Source organism: Phycodurus eques, chromosome 7 (genome assembly GCF_024500275.1).
Source record: "Phycodurus eques isolate BA_2022a chromosome 7, UOR_Pequ_1.1, whole genome shotgun sequence".
In the NCBI taxonomy this organism is placed as follows: domain Eukaryota; kingdom Metazoa; phylum Chordata; class Actinopteri; order Syngnathiformes; family Syngnathidae; genus Phycodurus; species Phycodurus eques.
In genome coordinates, this window is record NC_084531.1 from 23719791 (window position 1) to 23737723 (window position 17933).

The window sequence follows — 17933 nt, forward strand, 5'->3', positions numbered from 1 at the left end:
ATTGCAGATTCATTGCAGATCTTTTTATTGGTCAGTGTAATGCAAGGACTCTCCTGCACATCTTTGGTTCTATGAATCTAATGATGGCCGAGGACGTTGTCACAGTGCTGTATTTGTTTGCATTCTGTGTGTGTGTGGCTTCTCTTTTTACCTCTGTCCGTATCGTAGAGAAAGACAAATCGGCTCCAGTCGTAGTGGTCCAAAAGGGACAGCAAAGCCCCTCTGATGGATGGTCGCAGTTGCAGGGTGAACTGGGCTTCTCCTTCGGTGGGGAAGCTGGGTGTCACCAGGCTGATGTGCAGGGCCCCACAGAATGATGTCAGTGTGTTGACTGAGCGTTTGTCATAAAGACCGAATATGGTGAAGACACCCCTTGAATACTGAGAACAGACTGGGAGCGAGTTGAGAATGGAGGAAGAATAATTAGAAACACTTAAGAAGCACAAAAATTGACATTATTTGTGAAAGTATACAAAAATCATACATAACTATGAAAAATATTGTTCCTTTACATGTAATTACATCTGGCTATGCTTCTAAAACCCCATTCATGCAGCATACAGTATGGCATACCATTAAAACATGCAGGTGTACCAAGTTTATATTTATTTAAACTGATTAATAAGTATCCAAACATGAGAGTCAACGAGAGTCAATCGCAACGGCAGAATAGGCTGTCTGGAACAGGCAGTGAAGACTTGGCACATTTCATACAGTATGGGTGCACGCAAGCACACTCAGTTGTGCCGTTCACTACACAATTGAATAATCCTTTTAAAAAAGGCATCATTAAAGGGGAAATAAACAGGCGTTCCAACAAGAAATTCAAAACGTTTTTGTTTTCTTTTTTTTAATTCAAAATCTGTTGACATACAATGCGGCCAGAGAGTATAATCCATTGTCTTGCATATATTTAGGGGAAGGTCAGTCTTTCTAAATATATATATATTTCTGAATAAAGTATAACTATCAGAAAGGTTTGGGAGGTTACAGTCAAATAAAAAAACAAATATAAACCACTTGGTTTATATTTGTTTGGCTTTGAACTGAAAAATGAATCAACGATGTCACACTGAACCTCACTGTTCAGAACTGAGCCATCTTTCAACATTCAATCCAATCTCTCCGACACTTCAATTTCTAGCGAGTGCGTGTGGATTTATCAAAATGATATTTTGTGTTTGATGCTTGAAGATGCTGTACATTGTGGCTTTGCAACCAGAGAGAAAAATACGAGCAGGTACTACATCATTTTTCAAGAATTCACTGAGGAAAGTCACAGAATGTGTTTTTTTTGTGCTTATGTTTTTATGGTCTGAGCTTTGAACTTGAGCTGCATCCAGCATCATAACTCAGTCCCCACCTTATGATACATCACTTTAGAGTAAACAGTGAGTCTGCAGACTTTGCTTTTGGCAACAAGCGGCTATCACTGGGTACTTCATCTTTCTTTTCTTCTCACATCTGTCAGATGTTCCATCCATCCTCTCTGTCTCTGTCTCTCTGTATCGGTCTATCTCTCTCTCACTTTCTCTGTCTCTGTTTGCACCATGAATGTTGCTGCACGCTTTCCTCGTCTTTACTCTTCCTTCACTCCCTCCTCCTGGGACTCAGAGTAATTCCATTATCAGCTCTAAGCCTCAGTGGGGGTAAACAGTGAGGGACATGCAGCTTTGACGCTCCGCCTTGTGGCAATTAGACAAAGCTGAAACCTCTGCACCCAGCAGACGATAAGGCGGGGATTTAGTCTTTGATTATGACATGAGCTAAATGTCGCCAATTTAGAGAACTCGGAATGAGTTATTCAGTGCAAGCTGAGTCATAGTGTCCTCTAAATTAAGTACAGTATGTTACGTATTTTATGTTTTTCTTTAGTTTGACATCATAGTACACCCCCAATTCCAATCAAGTTGGGACGTTGTGTTAAACATAAATAAAAACAGAATACAATGATTTGCAAATCATGTTCAACCTATATTTAATTGAATACACTACAAAGAAACTGATAAACTTTATTGTTTTTAGCAAATGATCATTAACTTAGAATTTTATGGCTGTAACACATTCCAAAAAAGCTGGGACAGGTGGCAAAAAAGACTGAGAAAGTTGCAACATCTTTTTCATGGACGCCCCTGCTTATTTCAGCAAGACAATTGCATTCTGCACGTGTTACAGCCTGGCTTCGTAGTAAAAGAATGCGGGTACTAGACTGGCCGGTCTGCAGTCCAGACCCTGTCCCAGCTTTTTTGGAACGTGTTACAGCCATAAAATTATAACTTCATGATTATTTGCTAAAAACAATAGTTGATCAGTTTGAACATTAAATATCTTGTCTTTGTAGTGTATTCAATTAAATACAGGATGAACATGATTTGTAAATCATTGTATTCTGTTTTTATTTATGTTTAACACAACATCCCAACTTCATTGGAATTGGGGTTGTATAATGTACTTACTGTATGTGAGCGATTTCATTCACAGTTTTGCGTTTTCAAGTTCAAGTTTCACGTAGAACATCAAGTTTCAAGTTTCACGTAAAGACAACAATGTACCACGAAATTGCAAACACTGTAATTGGATAACGGCTAGTAACAGGCAGATGTATTTTAGTTATTCGATGTAATTTTCAACTTTTTGGGTTGAAAATTACATTTATGGGTAATGTCTCTCGGGAGGTCACAATAAATGCATATTTCGCTAGAGTTGTCTTATTAAGCTCATTATCTTCAGTGACAGACACACAACAGCCCAGTGTTCTGAACGTTCATGAATGAATATGACATACGAGCATACAGTATGTGCAAGTGCTTCCAAAACACAGGAATGATAGCATAGTCATTTTATAAAACTTCCACGTTTAGACTACTTTTAAAAGTTTTTATTTTTACCTACTACAAAAGGGCTGTTGTAAACAAAAGGCCAAAACTAATTCTGTTGCTTTGAGTTCAAAACGGTCCAGCTACAGTCATGCATGAATTATTCCCCTGTTCCTGGGTTATTCTACATTTTACAGGAATGACTTTTTTGCAGGGCGGCACAGGTGGACGACTGGTTAGAGCGTCAGCCTCACAGTTCTGAGGACCCGGGTTCAATCCCCAGCCCCGCCTGTGTGGAGTTTGCATGTTCTCCCCGTGCCTGCTTGGGTTTTCTCTGGCCACTCTGGTTTCCTCCCACATCCCAAAAACATGCATTAATTGGAGACTCTAAATTGCCCGTAGGCATGACTGTGAGTGCGAATGGTTGTTTGTTTCTATGTGCCCTGCGATTGGCTGGCAACCAGTTCAGGGTGTACCCCGCCTCCTGCCCGATGACAGCTGGGATAAGCTCCAGCACGCCCGCGACCCTAGTGAGGAGAAGCGGCTCAGAAAATGGATGGATGGACTTTTTTTCAGCCTACAGACTGGCTAGAATGGCTTGGTGCCTTCGCCTCTGAACACGTGGACCTCGGACTCAGAGATTTTACTTATCCAAACTCCCTTCAAACCTCATATCAGCAAGCAAAGAGCCAGCAGACAGGCTGGTTGTGAGAATATTCATATTTGACAGAAAAGGAAAATGCCTGCCATTCATTCATAAAGGCTGTTGGCTGATAAAAGATGCTTCTCTGTGGAGAAAAATGATGTCCTCACACTCTTTGTGTGCAAACGACGATCCACATACAATAGCACTTCTTTGGTAGCGTTGTTGCGGAAAATTACATTTTCTTGCTCTTTGATGAATTGGCAGAGCATTTGAACCAAATAAAAGTGAGTCTTTCTCTTGACTACTGCTCCCAAACCAGATTATGCCATTTTATGGAAATTTTACAAAAACTACTCGCCTAGATGGAGTTTTTAATTATATTTTTCCACACTGCTCATATGTTTCTTTGACTTCACCCAAAAGGAAAAAATAAAACATTTTGAAAAGACATTTTAATAACCACAGCTGCCCAAAATGTACACATCTCACCTGTCTTTGCTCACTGATGCTGCAATCCCGTTTTTGTTTCCCTCATGGTCCCTCCTCTGATACAAATCACCATTGTCTTGCTCGCAGCACAAGCCTTTAAACCAGCGTAAGACTGCAATGTGCCAGACAGGGGCCTCATGGCCGTAAAACATGCAGCAAACTTGCCCCTTGAGCTTTAATGACAGGAGAGGACTATTGGTGGTGCATCAGCACACGTTAAACACAATAGGTCTCCTGGGATCTCACTGGTTCTCTCAAGACTAGCATTCATTAATTTTACACCTCTCTTGTTGCCATGTCTTTGCCTGCTTTGTTATGACTTTACGCCTTCATTTGTCTTTCTCATTGTATAAGTCTCTATTCCATGGGACATACAGTATAGTCAGCCTTGAAATGTACTTTGCAGCTATCTCTGCTTCTGCAGCTGTTGCTCTGCAGTGCAGTCCCCTTTTTTTGTTTATTCAGGAAGCCATGTTTAACAGCTCAGTATTTATTTTTTCAGGTGACTAATTAAATTTTATTCAACAGCAAGGACTCATAGATAAACCGAATAATTATTTACTGTACCTGCTACTACAATTTATCAACAGACAAAACCCACAAAAGCCAACTTCCCCAGGGTCAAAATTTACTGCACAATTTAAATTACAAAGCAATATCTGGGAAATTTCTGTATATTTCACGTGAGTAAACAGATGACTGCATGAAAGTCAAGTGCATACCAAAAGTGCATTTGTGCAGCAAGTATATAATAGTAATTTTGAGTAGTAATATTCATCTATTTCCTATCGCGCTTGTGCTCAATAGGTGTGCGGTTGAGCTGGAGGCTATCACAGCTGACTTTGGGCGAGGAGCTGGTGCACTCACGCTCACATTCATACCAATGGACAAGAAAGAGTCTTCACTGAACCGAACATTTTGGAATGGCCACACAGAAAGGCCACAAGTGATATTCGAACCCAGAGCTTAACTGTGAGGGAGACGTGCAAACCCCTCTGTCACCGTGCTGCCCACAGATATACTGTAATAAATTATATGTATTTCTTGCAATGTTTGAGAAATGAAATGAATCCTTCCCATTTTGTTCGGGTATTGGTCACACATATTTACCTTTTTTAACAACCCTGAACATTGATGTTTGGTTTCAAATACTCCAATGGTACAATCCCTGTGAAAACACAATTTTCTCATCAATCTAGCATGTTCTATCCAAAGCTAACAAGTACAGTCAATCAGTAAACCTTAACCCATCAACTTTCCGGTCCCTAGTCAACTGTCTTAAGAGGAATCTGGGGAGGGAAAAAAAATAAAATAATCTTACACAGCTGAGTACCACACCCAAGAGCACAAATGTATAAACTATGCTTGGGAAAATACACGATACATCCATCCATCCTTCCATACTGGACAATGTGCCAGTCAACCGCAGGGGAAATAAAAATGTAGCAAAAGTTAAAACGGCAGTAATGCCATCTACAAACTGTAGATTGTAATTAGCATTGAAATTAAGACTGATATGATGCACATTGTGCAAAGTCAGAGTCCTCCAGTGATGCAATAGAAGCTTAAAATTATTATGCTAAAACATCTGGCACTCTGCGCCCACACACTTCCATCTCTGACAGTATTATTATCAGAGTGTGTTGCAATAAAGCTTTCCCTGGACATTTTCTGAAGTAATCCATACCTCTTGGTGGCCTGATTTTCTTGGTAGCCTTATTTTATTTAGCATTTAATAAGGAAGGATTGTGAGCACTCCGCCACTCAGAGATTTTATTGGCGTAGTTGTTAGCTGTATAGTGCTTGAGTAGCAATGAGTATTAGTTATTATAGTTTGATAGTTTCAATAAGCTCTCAGAAGTGTCGAGATTTTCCATGTTTTTCTTTTCAGTGTTGCCCAAGTATTCCTTTGTAGGTTAATGATATTATTTAATAACCAGTGAGCATGATGATCATGATCGGACCAATCTGTAGCAACACATATTATAACTGATAGTGTAGGGATTCACTCTCCTGACTTCAGTCAAGGCAGCCTGGATTCTATTCTAACTTAATGTCATCATCACCCATCAACCCCACTCAACCACCCACCCACCCAGCCCCAGACCAAGGTTTGTTGTTTAATAGTGGCCTATATGAGTAGCTTAACACACAGATTTGAAATAGTTTTTCCTGCACAACATGGAGTCACAAAGAATCAGGTACTCCAATGCATATTTAATCACACAATAATCACTTATACAAGTGTTCGCATCAGCAGCACTATGCAGAAAATATACAGTAAAAGTGTGGCAATCAATAAGCAAGCCGAGGAGTTCAGCGACCTTATGGATTTCATATTTAATCTTCATGAATGGAGCAAAGTTACTTGGTCAGTGAGAAGCAATGTCTTCATAAACAGGGAGTGAAGGTTTATTTGTTGTTTTACATGGAGTGTATTTTAGGCCATCCAACGTTCTGTATCTCTTTTGTCTACCTTAGCTGCTTGTTTCTCCACAATCACTGTTTGCCACCAGCACAAAGAACACGGAGGCCCTACTTATTCTTTGTGAAAGAGAAAGTGATGCATAGACATTCCTGAAAAGGAGCTCTGACACTGGCATCTTTGTGGCTCAGCATCGCAGCACACTGGGTCGGGATCTTGTGAGGTAGTTATCACTCCAGTCACTTACTAAATCACACACAGGAAGAACTGTGTTAGTTCTGTGGCACTGCACAATAGACACTACAAAAAGCTATCTTTGTGGATTTAAAATTCTTATATTGTTGGATAGTTTCCCGACTTTAATGTCTAAGATCATCAAACAAATGTAAATATCAGACAAATATAACCCAAGTAACCTTAAAATGCTGTTTTTAAATGGTGATTTCATTTGTTAAGGAAAAAACTATTCAAAGTTACCTGGCACTTAATGAACAAGTAATTACTCTTGAATGAAAATGAACATTCATTCGGAAACCGTTCACAGACGTCAGAAAGAACACATTCTCAATAACGTTAATCAGGCAGAAATGAACTAAGTTCAGTTCATGTTTTCCCAATATATGAACTAGTTCATGAACTTGTTAAGGTACAACGCTGTTTACTGGAAACTGATGAATTCAAGGTTATTTCTGATCTTTGCTACTAATGAAATAGCACCCACCAATGGAACTTTCAGAAGCCCCCAGAGATCAAAACAATAAAAAGGGCAAAACTACAGCCCAGGAAGTGAATTATGGGACTGAAACTATTGGCGAATACTCCTTAATTTCTAAACACGCAAACACAACCATACACCAGCAGAATTGTTGCCTCAAAGGTCACTCCGAATTGGTCTCTCCTTTGGTACGTGTATACAAATGCAGGGCTGAATTTGAGGTCATGGAGGTGAGGGACAGCTAGAGAAAAAGCTCTTGGGTAAAACTGCCTGTTCACTTCTTTATTCATTTTGATTATATCTTTCCACCCCCCTGCACCCGTTCCTGCAAGCTTTCTGTACTGCCACCTTCTTCTGCAGGCAAGCTCCCGCCGGCAACATGAATACACAGTCTAAGAATAAAAGTACTGATTTGGGAAAATGAGGGCCAAAGATATGAGGGCAGCTATCTTTATAGTCGAGTGTTGTCGCAGTTAGTGAATATGCTAATAGTTGCTGAAATATGGCCCTTTCCCCAGTGTAGACTGAGGGACAGTTAAACATAGAAAAGGATATGGTTATTGCAAAAGTTTTGATTTTAATAAAATACTAAGCAGATCGAGTCCAGCAGGCTTATTGACCTTCAAGTTTTTTCAATTTTAGATATTCAAATTAAAAGAAATAATGGAAATACAATGAATTAATTCTCATGGTCATGCCAAGACATGACATATAAATACTGTGCATGCTATTTTTTAAGTAATATTTTAGGTTACGTTAATTTTCCTAAGGACAAGGACAAAATCAATTATTTTATAAGTAACTTATGTTAACAACTTACTCTGGAGTACAGTTTTTCTATCCATCCATCCATTTTCTGAGCCGCTTCTCCTCACTAGGGTCACGGGCGTGCTGCAACCTATCCCAGCTGTCATCGGGCAGGAGGCAGGGTACACCCTGAACTGGTTGCCAGCCAATCGCAGGGCACATACAAACAAACAACCATTCGCACTCACATTCACACCTACGGGCAACTTAGAGTCTCCAATTTATGCATGTTTTTGGGATGTGGGAGGAAACCGGAGTGCCCGGAGAAAACCCACGCAGGCACGGGGAGAACATGCAAACTCCACACAGGCGGGGCCGGGGATTGAAACCGGGTCCTCAGAACTGTGAGGGCTAGAGCTTGGCTCGCCACCAGTTTTGTGCATCTGGTTTTTCTTCAACCGAACCTGCTTCTTTCCCGCCTGAGGTCCGGAGGAAGACCACCCCAAAGACCAGCTGATCAGCGTTCGTGAGTCGACACTGCAATCCTTACTATGATGTACAACATCAGTGCGTAATAATTGTGGGGAAATGACGAGCTTCATACGAAATCCCAACTTTGCATTCTCTCGCTCTGACTCAATGCATTAAATTATATTTAGTTTAGCCCAGCGACCACACACCATGTCCTAATTTCCATTTTCGTACGCCTTATTTTCTTTCTTTCGTTTATCCTTAGTGTTATTTTCTTTTTGTAGTTGCAGTTGTGTGTTCCATTAAATATACCATAAAATTCCACTCGTGGTCGTATTTTGTGTGTGTTCTGAATTTAAGTAAACCTCTGTAACCTAGGACTCAAAATGTCGTACGTAGAGTGTAGCAACCTACAGATCATGAGATTTTAAAAGGTTTGACGTCATTTCGCCTAAAGTTAAACTTGAAAAAATTGACGTGGTGCTCTTTTCGAGACATTAATTTGATTTTTAACAATTAAATTAAACAACGTCGTCCCCGGCTTATTACTTTATCCTAAATTAATCACAATTCTTATTTCATACATAATCGCTACAATGCCTACATCTCTTACAATAGCAACACTATATTGTACATAATGTGAGCATACGTGCACCAAATTGACATTTGTAGTTGCATTGTTGGGCAAAGGGTTCCAAAATTGCAAGCTGATGGGAAACGGGAAATGTCCCACTGTGTTTCTGTTCCCAGCTGAAGAAATTGGGTCGGATGGTTGTTTAAAATGGATTTTGTCACTTTGAGGTTTTAAATCGTTTTTTATTTGTTGCGACTTCATACAAATTCGACATACCAGCTTGTTGGTGTTAGCGGGATGGCTGCGTTCATCTGGCTTGTATCCAAAATGTTCCTACATTGTCGAGGTGTCTGTAGGCTTTGAAACTAATTCCACTGACTGTATGTCACTCAATTTTTTTGTAACTGCAGAAATGGGCTCGCCGTCAGAAAACTTAGCTTTCAGTACGCGAGCGCCCACATTTCAAACGAATGCACGCACGCCCACGGACACGCACATGGCCAATCAGACGGAGGGTCCCTGCTCTGCACTATCTCTGATTGGTCTAGGGACCACGATGATGAAACCCACCGTGAATCTGCTTTCAATTCACGGAAATGTTTTTTTCTTGCTCTAATTACTGGGCACCTGTACGCACCCTCTGATTTTTGCTGCGCCATTCAGAAATCAGAGCGCATATGCGACCAAATTAGTCACACTCTAGAGTCCTGTCTCGTCCCAAAAAAAAAAATCATGTGCCGGATTTCTACCACCATGCCAGAGTACTAAGCCATAGCTCTGCATCTGAAGATGCAGATTGCTCGTACTTTATGCATCCCAGCTAATTTGTGTGCATCTCAGACGTAGGACGCACATCAAACGGAGCACATCTGTTTTGGTACCCGTCACACTTTGAAAATGGAAACGCAAAAAAGGTTGTCTCACCCAACTGAACCGTACTAAATGACCCTTGGGATAGCACGATGTCTTGTTCCGGTGATATTTTAATTGTGGGTAGTGACAAGAATGCAGATTGGAAAAAGTCCCTCTGGTGTACAGAAATACTTTGTGGAGAATTTGTATGCTGTCCTTTATCCCTCCAGTAATCTAAAACATTGCTATAGCCATGTGACTCTGAACTGCCCTTTGTTGTAAGCCTTGTTTTGACAAATGCGTTCACAAAAGGCAACCTGTCTATTTTTGGTCAAAAATATGTTCCAAACAAGATGGGTGTCGCAGAAAATATGGTTATCTTCAGAAATAACAAATGGCAAATGGCAGACTTTGAAATTGACCTTTTACAAAAATCAATTCTTCCGCTTTTAATATCCTGCTGTGTGATGCTGTAAAACACAGCATATCAGTGATGCAGTCTTTACCTTTCACCAGTTACTTGGTGGGAGTTCTCTTAATTCGTCAACAATGAATATTGATTAAGAATAACAAGCAAAACGTGCAAACAAGACCAAGGCGCTCTGTCTCTTTAAAATGTCACCAGGACACATGTTCAATGGGGTATGTTCTAAATCTTTTAATACTGACGTTGACAAAAAGAACCTTGTGGCAAAACTGCTGTGACATCTGCATGACAGCACTTTAACAGATGCGAACATATGCACACATTCCCTATGAACCTTGTGCTGCAACTCTGCTTCATCAATGAGGTCTGCAGCCATAGAGATAAAGCTAAATGAGAGAGCAGGTGGAAGGACAATGTTGTCATACCCTGAAGACCTTTACCTTATACATGGCTTGTGTGTGTTTGTGTTCAGTGGTGTTTTATTGTTTTTACATTTGACAATTAATTGATATTTTTACACTTGTATGGCTATATGGTGGTTAAAATGTTAGTTGAGAATGGTTTTAATTTCATCATTATCATAGGAAAAATGGTTTCAAGATCCGTGCATGCGTGCGTGGGTGTGTGAAACTGAGACCAAAAACTCTAATTTGACACAGAAGCTTTTATTCTTGTAACCCAGTCAACTTTAAGTGCTACTAACAGCTCAGGCCTAGCAGGCCTTTCCTGTATGAACGGTCATTCATCACACACACATGCCCTGCTGATATCAAAACCATTCATCACTGCAGGCAGATAGATGGGGAGTAAAGAGAGTAGGTTGCCCAGTAGACTCATACACTATGTGTAGGTAGTTAGGTTTGGTCTTCCTCCGAAGGGACAATCACACATTCACACGGACTTGGTAGACTTGGCATGCGCGCCTCTCCTGTGGCATGCTTTTTCATTTAGCTAGCAGTTTTGTCATCTTGCATAAACCTTTAAGTATTATCATCTTGTCAAATCCATATTGCCTGACCGCCTCTGGGCACAGCAAGCCTTTTTTTTTTTCCCCCTCCGCAACATCTCATGGGTTTGTGCTTATAATAATGCATGACATGAGCATAATGTAAAAGAACAGTAGAGACTATAAAATATGTATCAGTGTCTTTTTTGATGAATGCGTGACAAACAAGCAAACAGAGGCGGTGCAAATTTGGCCGCTTTTCAACTAATTTCAGATTTGAATGCAGCAGTGTGGGCTTGGATAGTGTCCATTGCCAGAGGTGGTGTTGCAGCTGGTGCCCCTTTCATGGCAAACAAAATAGCTTATCAGTTTATCGCACTCGGCTCACTGAAAACCAAAGACGTAAATCAGAGAGACTCAAGGTCACTGCTTCCACTTCCTCCGTAAAACAGTCATCTTTCGTCAAAACTTGTAAGTTATGCGATGTATCCATACATCAAAACCTGATGCTCTCCTGTTTGGGCGTGTCGTGTGAATATGCATGCAGCCGTTTTTTATATTTTCAAAAGGTATTTCCTAATTGTATTAAAAATGGTGTTTGTGTGCAATCCCTTTCAGCTGAGTAGATCCACAGTGATTGAATGCGCTAGATACACAGGCAAGTAATTTAACAGAGGGAATGACATCCCAACACTCATTTAACCTGCGGTCTCATTCCTCGACTCATCCGTTAAGTCCTTATTTTTCCACTCTTCTTATTGTTCTGTCCAATGCAATGTGTACTATCCTTTGACCTCTTAACCCAATGCTTGTTCTTCTATACAATTCAATTTCTTTTGACATGTTTTGATTTAGTCACCTCAAATTCAGTTCTGCTCAACGGAAGACAGAGGCTGCTGTGACTGCTGTGAGGCAGAGGCAGTTGTGAATGCACAAATGGTGGTTTGATCACCAAGGCTTGTGTACTTGTTCTTGAGCAAGATTCCAAATATCCTTCAGTGACAAGGTTCTGCCTGTGTTTATGCTTTATTATTCTGTCGGAATATACCGGAGTTAAGTGAAAGAGCTCTGCCCTTCTGTTTTAGTAAAAATAGGAACAGGCAGGAACTAAGTTTAGCCTGGTAACGGAGAGTCTTCGGGATCATAACTTGTGGTATACTTACAGTTTGATTCGGAACATTTTTAGGGGTGGGGCAAATTACTATGGCGGCAGGGGTCAGTTCCTATCCTCCTTAAATAGCAGGGGCCTACTGTACTAAACATTCTTACTTTATTATTCCATGACACTGAGCATTATTATCCTTTTAAAGGCATCCTTTTTTTTAATACAATGCTCATATTGGATCTCACTGAATCTATTTTAGTTGTACCTAAAGGTAGTGGCCACTGAGAGCATATTGACTTGATAACTAGGTAATAATTATGTATAATAGAAGTGAAAAGGAAATAACTAGGCATTGCAGTTTATACGTAACTACGTGTGAATACCGAGAGATGTTGTCACTGAGCAGAAATGCCCAAACCAGAAATGAATTGAGAAAGAGCCATACATACAGTATACAGGTATGCTCTAGACATCATAGGCATGTCATTGCTTTTCTGTCGATCATCTCGCAGTCCAATATTGTGTGTTTCATCTGAGAAAAGCAATAGTTGCTTGTGCCCAAGAGTTCACACAACAACCATACTTACACTCAAGTTTAGTTGGTGATCTCGGGGTTTGACAAGGGACCTGCAGTAGAATTTCTGTGAGAAGGCAAGAGCTCTCCTGTCATAGTTTTCCGATATTCATCAAAGTTGGTCCACACTCCTCCACTCTCCGCTCCCGCGAGTGGAGTTACTTTCTGCGCCCATGGGAATCTACACACACGCACACGCACACGCAAACGCTGCAGGGCAGCAGCACATTGAACAGTCTGTACTTGCCCCTAAGCACAGAGTCAGCCACTGCTGATGCATGCTAATCACGTTCCAATTAATTCTTCCCAACTAATGCTGTCAGGTGCAATTCCATATGAAAATGCAATCCCCTCAGTTTGCCGACTTGCAAGAGTAAATAAAAACACATGTACTGGTTATTCTATCCTGATCCCACAGACCCATAAAATTTTCATGTATTTGTACTTGACTTGGTTATATTTCTGGTAAGCTTTCCTGTTACTCCCTGCATTTCCTAAATTAAATAAATACCCTTACACCGAGACATTTCCCCTAACCATTTTCGTAGGTCGTTACTACAAAATGAAATCAGACGAAATTGTTTGCTGACGTAATGCCTGAACCGCGTTAGGCTAGGTGTACTGAGGTGGTAGTGATACCAGCAGGGGAAGGTCATGATGATGACACGTAGGTCGTCAGGAAGCCCAGATTCCAACTACCAACCTCAAAACTGTGAGGCGGATGTGCTAAGCATTCCTCCACCGTTACGCAGAAGTAGACCAAAGAAGTAAAATTTTAATAAATGAAAATATATTCAAAATTTTATACTAAATACTTCTATTACTTAATATCAGAAAGGTACTTTTGAAACGTAAGTACAGTAAATGTTAGACAATTTACTAGATAATATTTTGTAAGACTTGTATTATAACTTCTAAAAAAAAATAGTTCGTCTTTTATTAACTATAATAAGTGCTTGTACTTAATGAAGAAAAAAAAATCGTTATATCACTTGTGTTTAGCTTTGCTTGCTAGCATTGGCACGGCCTTTATGATATCAAAGCATCCTGTTCCTGTAGCTTTTCTAACGTCGTGAACTTAAAATTAAAAAAAATACAAATAAATAAAAATCCTAAATTAGGTAATGATTAAAACTGTAAAAAAAAAAAGGACAATTTTATGTGTTTTTTTTCAGATTAGACACCTGAAGCTGTTGGTCTTCAGGCTGGCACAAAACACAACACATTCGGCATGAATCATTCTTGTAGCACACAGCACTGAACAATTCTCTCAACTAAAGGCATGGATGGGGCAAATCTTGCTTCTCCAAATCTGTTACGGTCATCGTTAATGCTTTCTGGTACAGGTTCCCCATTGTCTCAGCTGTTCGTACTTTTTCTGCTTTACAAGTATCCCAAATCTCAACCAAGCAAGACCAGAAACGCGTTTGACTTTATCGTATTTTTTACGTCGTGTCGTCAACCGTGGAGCTTGAAAAAAGTAACAAGGCTATTTTGACAAAGCAATAAGTAGAAAGTACAGATTTTCTTTTTTTAAATGTAGGGAGTGCAATGTAAAATTCGTCAGAAAAAATAAATACTCAAGTAAAGTACAGACACCTGAAAAATCTACTCAAGTACAGTAATAAAGTTTCCTTAGTTACTTCCCTCCACGGAACTACACGGCATCAAACTGATATGTTTGTAATTAGGTTAAAGGTCAAAATATGATTTCATTATAATGTTCTTCACCACTGCAAACCACATTCGCTCCTAATATCGTTCGTTGGCGTTGGGCGAAAACCATCACTTTTTAAGAACTCAAAAAGAACAGCATATTTGTTGAGCCATTAAGATTGCACTGTCAAAGAGAGTAAGAGAGTACTGTGTGGGGACTGACCAATATAATTGTTTTGTGAAAGAAATTATGAAAACTGACCAAATTTCAACATGGGACGTTTCGGCACGACGCCAGCAATATTACAGTTACATTTGTGAATTAACTTTTACAGCATATTTAAATGTCAAGTAAAGCCAGAAACGGTAGCGGCACATTATAAGACCAACATTAGACCAGATCGTGACTGCAGAGGGCAGCTAGTATGAGAGTGGGTTGGAGGGTTGCAATCAGTCATGCTCCAACTCAACTTCCCTATATAACAGCCACTTTTGAGATGTCCTTGAACACGGCACTCAATGTTTTATTGGTTTGCTCAGACCAGTGGAAAAAATGACAGCGGAGGCTGTGCAGAAAAGCCACAAGCGAATGAATGTCAGCTGCATGAATTCACAATAGCAAAAATTCATAAAGAAAGAAAAGTAGTAGTACTTCACTTTACTGAAGTCTTCCTGATCTTTCAAACTTCTCACCTCCCCAACTGTTTGGATGATTGACTCATAGTTACATATTACATTGCCGTTTTTTAAATGTTTATCAGAATGTGTATAACTTACAAATGTTAGCGTGTTCATCACCAAGCTTATAAATAAAAAGATCACATGCACGTTCATATGCTTGGCCATATTTCAAAGACTTTGGCTCCATTATGACATATTTTATGTCGCTCTTGGGGCTGCGATTTCTGCATACAAACAATCACAAACAAACAGCAGATAATTGCATCCACAAATCCATCCATAATACTATGTCAACAGATGCAGGATGATAACAAATTCTTTGACACATGGTTGGAGACAGACACGCAGGAACACATAACTATTATCCATTGCACACCGCATTCTCTCTATACAAAGAAAGGAAGACAATACCCCATGCTGGGAGAATTAATAAAAAAAGACATGCTTCCCAGCTTAATGTGTGGTTAGTGTACTGTGTTTATCCAGTATCGTTTCTCCAATCTTCCATTTTCTCTCAGCTGGAAGCTTTGTATCTACGTAAAATCCACAGCAAACGCTACCTGAAGCGTACAAATGGTAATGCTACTTTATTTTTTTTTATGAAATAAACATCATCATTAAAAACGAGCCTGCAATATTTACCCAGTGGTGTACCGTTAAAATGAATTATAGACTGATGTTACTGGATATGACTCAAAAAGATATCATATTATTTGTTTAGCTGGTGATTGATATTTATTGGTTGGCTCAGTATGAAAACGGTACAAGGGTTATACTGTATATTTGCGACCACCTGTCTTGGTTTGTAATGTTTCTCTTTATCCATGTTTCCATTTTCTACACTGCCTGTCCGCAGTAGGGTCACAGGTGAGCTGGAGCCTATCCCAGCTGACTGGGTGAGAGGCGGGACACACCCTGGAATTGTTGCCAGCCAATTGCTGAGTTTTACACTCACATTCACACGTATAGACAATTTACATGGTGTCCCAAAAGTCACTATGCACCTTCTTTTTTTGTTTCAGGTATTATTTAGACAGATGTAAGGCAGTCAGCATTTGACATCTTAGGCTTTGCACTTTTCGTCACCATTTTATTTTCCTTTCATTTCATTCTTTCCTTTCTTCCAAATGATATTGCAGCAGCGTTGCAAAATTATGGCCTGGCACCGAACACTCGGGCTGCACCGACGTCGGGTTGTTGAGCGACATAATCCTCCGCTTGAAGCCTTTGAACAACCTGAAGTCGGTCAAGCTTTGTCATTCTCCAAAGCATCTGCTGAATCTTTTGCTGATGCTGAATTCCAGTGCAGCCGTCCAGATGGACATTGTGGTGCCGAAGAGATGTGATTTTTCAAAAAATCATTTAAATAATAGTCTACTGTCTGGTCATACAGACAGTTTTAAAATAAATGACAAAAAGTTTTTTTTTTTTTTATTATTATTTTTTTTAAACTGCTAACTCCCTTTAAGCGGTAGACACCAACAGGTAATCATGTTGTGTCTGTCACTTGAACCAATTAGTGTATACCTGATTGGCATGTATATAGTGACTATTATGCAGACTGCAATAGAACCTCTAAAGTCAAACATGGGACACTTTCTCTCTTTTACTTTTTTTTTTTAAACTCCAACTTCACCAACAATCCAAACCTATTCTATACGACTAAAAGCAGTCCAGTCGAATCATGCAACATCTCTCCTCTCCAGATCTAATCAGCCACACTCTCTCCCCAGACGACTGTTCTGATGATATTACCTTCCCATATGGAGAATATTACTCTAGTAAGCCATCTGTACTATCATCCCATCATTCCCTCCGGCGTGTGACCATGTGTGCGGGAGTGTGTGTGCGAGAGCGCGTGTGGGAGGATGGGTGAAGGAACTAGACAGCGTGTGTGTCAATAAGTGTGTGATTGAGTGTGTGAGTCAGATAGAATTTAACTGTGTGTATAATTCCAAATCCCTGTATCACGGCTATGATAGGACACTATAATAATCTCCACCTTGTCATCAGTCTGCTGGATGATCTTTGAAAGAGACTCTGTCACTCTCTCAAAAACACAATCATCCCTGTTAGAAAATGCTGTACACAACACAATATCAATCAGACAACACTAAGAGTTCAAATGGATCGAGGATTAACTTTCTCACCAGGTAACTGAATAGATGATCGCGAGTCAATAAAGATGCAATGTTTATGTAACTGCAATCTTTCCAGAAATTAGTAATGCAAAGTGTGTCTTGCTTGTTTTGACCTAAACCAAGGAAGGGAAACTTGACTTGACTTGAATTACATGACTTGACAAGTCATCTCGTTTAAAGGTGTAAATCTGCATTTTAATTTAGACAGTTTTCCTTTTTTTGAAAGAGAGAAACGTTTTGGGGGGGTCATTCGCGCCAACTTGGCGACACAGTCTGCAATGTTGCGCACTTGCCATTGTGACGTACGCAACTGCATGAACAACGATGGAAAGAGCTCCAAAGATAATCAAATTTGGATTCAAGGATTATGTTGTCAATGAAGTCTGCGGGCATGACGAAAGAATCGGCGCTAGGAGATGCCAGGTGCCATATCGGATCAGTTTGCATTACGATCACAACGATAATTTTTATTATTATTTTTTTTACAAAAGTGCATTCCACTATTAGTAAGTACAGTAAAAATTGCGACTAGCTATGTGTGAATGTAATTTTTATTTGCATAATACTGAATGAGTTTATTGAAGTGTCACCATTAAAATGTCATCTTTTGTCGGCTCTGTGATAAAGCTGTCTGCACTATGTTATTAAAATTGAGACCATAGTATCTG

General features: G+C 39.8%; 1 protein-coding gene across 1 annotated transcript in view; it reads right to left on the reverse strand.

Moving 5' to 3' along the window:
- The window catches only part of gria4a (glutamate receptor, ionotropic, AMPA 4a), a 126998-nt gene that overhangs the window by 81522 nt on the left and 27543 nt on the right, over positions 1–17933 (reverse strand). Inside the window, 1 exon segment of the mRNA XM_061680801.1 lies at positions 152–391. Within this exon segment, the coding sequence (XP_061536785.1) occupies positions 152–391 (240 nt within the window).